At 44.7% G+C, this 2701-nt stretch overlaps 1 protein-coding gene across 1 annotated transcript; it reads right to left on the bottom strand.

Moving 5' to 3' along the window:
* Positions 1-310: 310 nt before the first annotated feature.
* Positions 311-1974, bottom strand: LOC126567593 (calpain-8-like). Its single transcript, XM_050223808.1, has 2 exons — positions 1888-1974; positions 311-1816 (listed from the first exon to the last, which is right to left on the bottom strand). Exons 1-2 carry the CDS (start codon positions 1972-1974, stop codon positions 311-313), a joined length of 1593 nt encoding a protein of 530 aa, XP_050079765.1.
* Positions 1975-2701: the final 727 nt, after the last annotated feature.

Genomic DNA, 2701 nt, shown 5'->3' with positions numbered 1-2701 from the left:
ATTGCTCACCGTGGTCACCCCAAAAAGTTTGGCATGACCATGAACCGGTTTTCAACCTTCGGCGTGGGACAGTTTGAAGCGACGCGGGATGAAAAATGGGTGGCCATCACTATTTTTCCACACTACACAAGTGTTGTACGGTACATTCCATTTTGGTGAGTAGTTTTTCTTTCTTTTCCGTTGGCACTTGACTAGCTGCTTTCCAGATGCCTCTACAGATGTTGGATATAAATATCTTTATTTTGTAGTTTTACTCATGTTTACAATGTTCGACAACCATGTACGGGTTCGCGTTCCCCCATTTTACAAACTATTCCTCACATTCATCATCACCGTAGCAAACCTTCTCGATACGTCCTTCGGCAAAGATTCGCAACAGGAACTCTGACTCCTGGTTAGGCTTCCAGGTGTGCGGCACAATGACGTATCTACCCGGAGGTAGGTTGTATCGTACCACAAGTTCACGCGTTGTCTTGAAATTGGCATCAATTTCTATTGGATCGACATTTTCGAAGAACACGCTCGGTAAGGATCGATGCTCGACAAGCACATGATCGGGAATCGGATAAATCAACAGCCGTAACGATAAGTTTTTCGTTCCTCGAGCACGGTGATACATTTGCATCAGTCCTACCGTAAGACTAATGTCCGGTACCTTGAGTCGCTCATTTTGACGCCATTTTCCCTCGAGTTTGAGAATAAACTGTGGATTACGCCAGAAACTTTTCGGGTCCGATCCACCCGCCGTCCTGTTTCGCTTCCATTCACCCAACTGGGTCACCATTTCCCAAGGGTGGCATCGCTTCAGCTCTTCGCTCATATCACACGGACACTGGTAGCAAAGACTGAGATCATCGAAGTACTTCACAAAGTCCTCAAACTTCATCCAAAACTCACCATCCTCTTGTGCGATGTTAAGCTTCGCCATCTTCTCGTCCGTCACCAGTATCCACTCGAGGGAATGGTCGCCCCAGGCACCACTCCATTCCCTTTCACCCCACGGGTTGCGGACACAAATTAGTCTCACATCCTCGGAAAACTCATTCCCCAGCATGTGCTGCTTCGCATTCAGCCGCACAACCTTCGTCACGGAGTATTCGTGCTTGGGCACCAAATTGACGGACTTTAACTGTTCATCCTGGTCGTCGTTAATGCCGGCCGTAAGTAACGATTCGCGGGCAAGATTACGTTCAATCCGTTCGAACAGATCTGCCGGTTCGGAGCCTTTGAGCGGGTAGAATTCGGTAATGCCACCGGTAAGATCGACCATGCCTTCGGCACCCGTTCCAGAGCTTAGCGCACTGTACGAACCGTGCAGTTTGGCGTACGCTTTCTCCAAAAGGGCTGCCCAAAATTCTTCCTGCACGGAGGAACTCATGTAGAGCAGCACTGTATCGTCATCGCTTACCGGAAGCCGATCGTCCACTATCACTTCAACCCACTGGCCGTATTGCCAGAAGTAAAAGTGAAACACACCGGCATACTGATCGTCATCGAACTGGCTGTTGTTTTGCGGCACAACGCGCTTGAACAGGCCGGGACGGGAGGTTAGGGTGGCACAGGACGCTATAAACCAACAGTTACCCAGCTGACCCTGGCGCACATCGAACCGCGAGTAACCGTCGGTGACGAACTTGGGTTCGGATACAATTTCACCCGGACGTTTCCATTCGATGGGAGGGCTCGCATCGCTTGATGGTGGACTCGTTTGGTAGATGGAGAAATCGTTGGCCGGAAAGTCGGGATCTTCGTAGAGTGTCCCTTCTGCCAAACAGTGAGCACGAATGCTTTGGAAATCGTGCCTGGGGGGAAGGTTCTAGGGGAATGAAAAGATAAATAGTTAAAGTGAACAATAAGCTGAAGCCCTTCTCATATCCTAGCACTTACTTCTTCTCGTTCAAAATCATCTGATGTGCTTATCTGATTTTTATCATCTTCACACTCCAGTCCTATTTTCCAACTGATAAAATCCATTGCTGCAAATTCTAAATTCACGCCACAGCACTGTTCAAAACAGAAAACGAGCTACCACACCGTCTCGTCGCGTGATTATACAGTCAGCCACTGTGCTGTGCTGGAGGGTTTAGTTCGCTATTTATCGGACTGTTAAGCCTCTTCCTGCGTTAGAAAGGGAGTCGGGGGAATACCTTCAAACGAAAAACTCGTTTTGCACTACAGTGCAGCATGAACTGTCGCCAGTGCAAATGAAGGTGGAATGGAGATTTTTTACATACGCGCACTGGGTCAATCCAACGCTGGGAAGCATAATTTAAGAAGAATTATTGGTGTACAACCATTTAGAATTTGCCATAGATTTCAGTTCAAGAAAACTCAACTTAAATTTATTGACTAATAAATTATGAATTTATTTTATGCATTTTTTACCATAAAAATAACAGGCAGAAAGCCTGTTTAGAAAATTAAACATTTAACCATTTTAAATTATCTGAATGTGTAAATTTATCCATGAATCTATGAAAAAAAATATCGGAAAATTATCAGTTAAAAACAAGATAATAAAAAATATTCAAAAATACATGCAAAATGTACGCCCATAAATTAAAAATTAACTCTAATTAATAATAAGGTAATAAGACCAAAAGAAGCAAATAGCTTAGAACAGTAAATAAACTGTTGTGTCATCAGCCACAAACAGAAAAATAAATCGTCGACTCAATTAATTTTGTGGTTGTGATTAATT

This window comes from Anopheles maculipalpis, chromosome 2RL (genome assembly GCF_943734695.1).
Source record: "Anopheles maculipalpis chromosome 2RL, idAnoMacuDA_375_x, whole genome shotgun sequence".
Taxonomy (NCBI): Eukaryota; Metazoa; Arthropoda; class Insecta; order Diptera; family Culicidae; genus Anopheles; species Anopheles maculipalpis.
The sequence above is the reverse complement of the archived record's forward strand: the minus strand, read 5'-3'. Positions and strand labels throughout refer to the sequence as shown.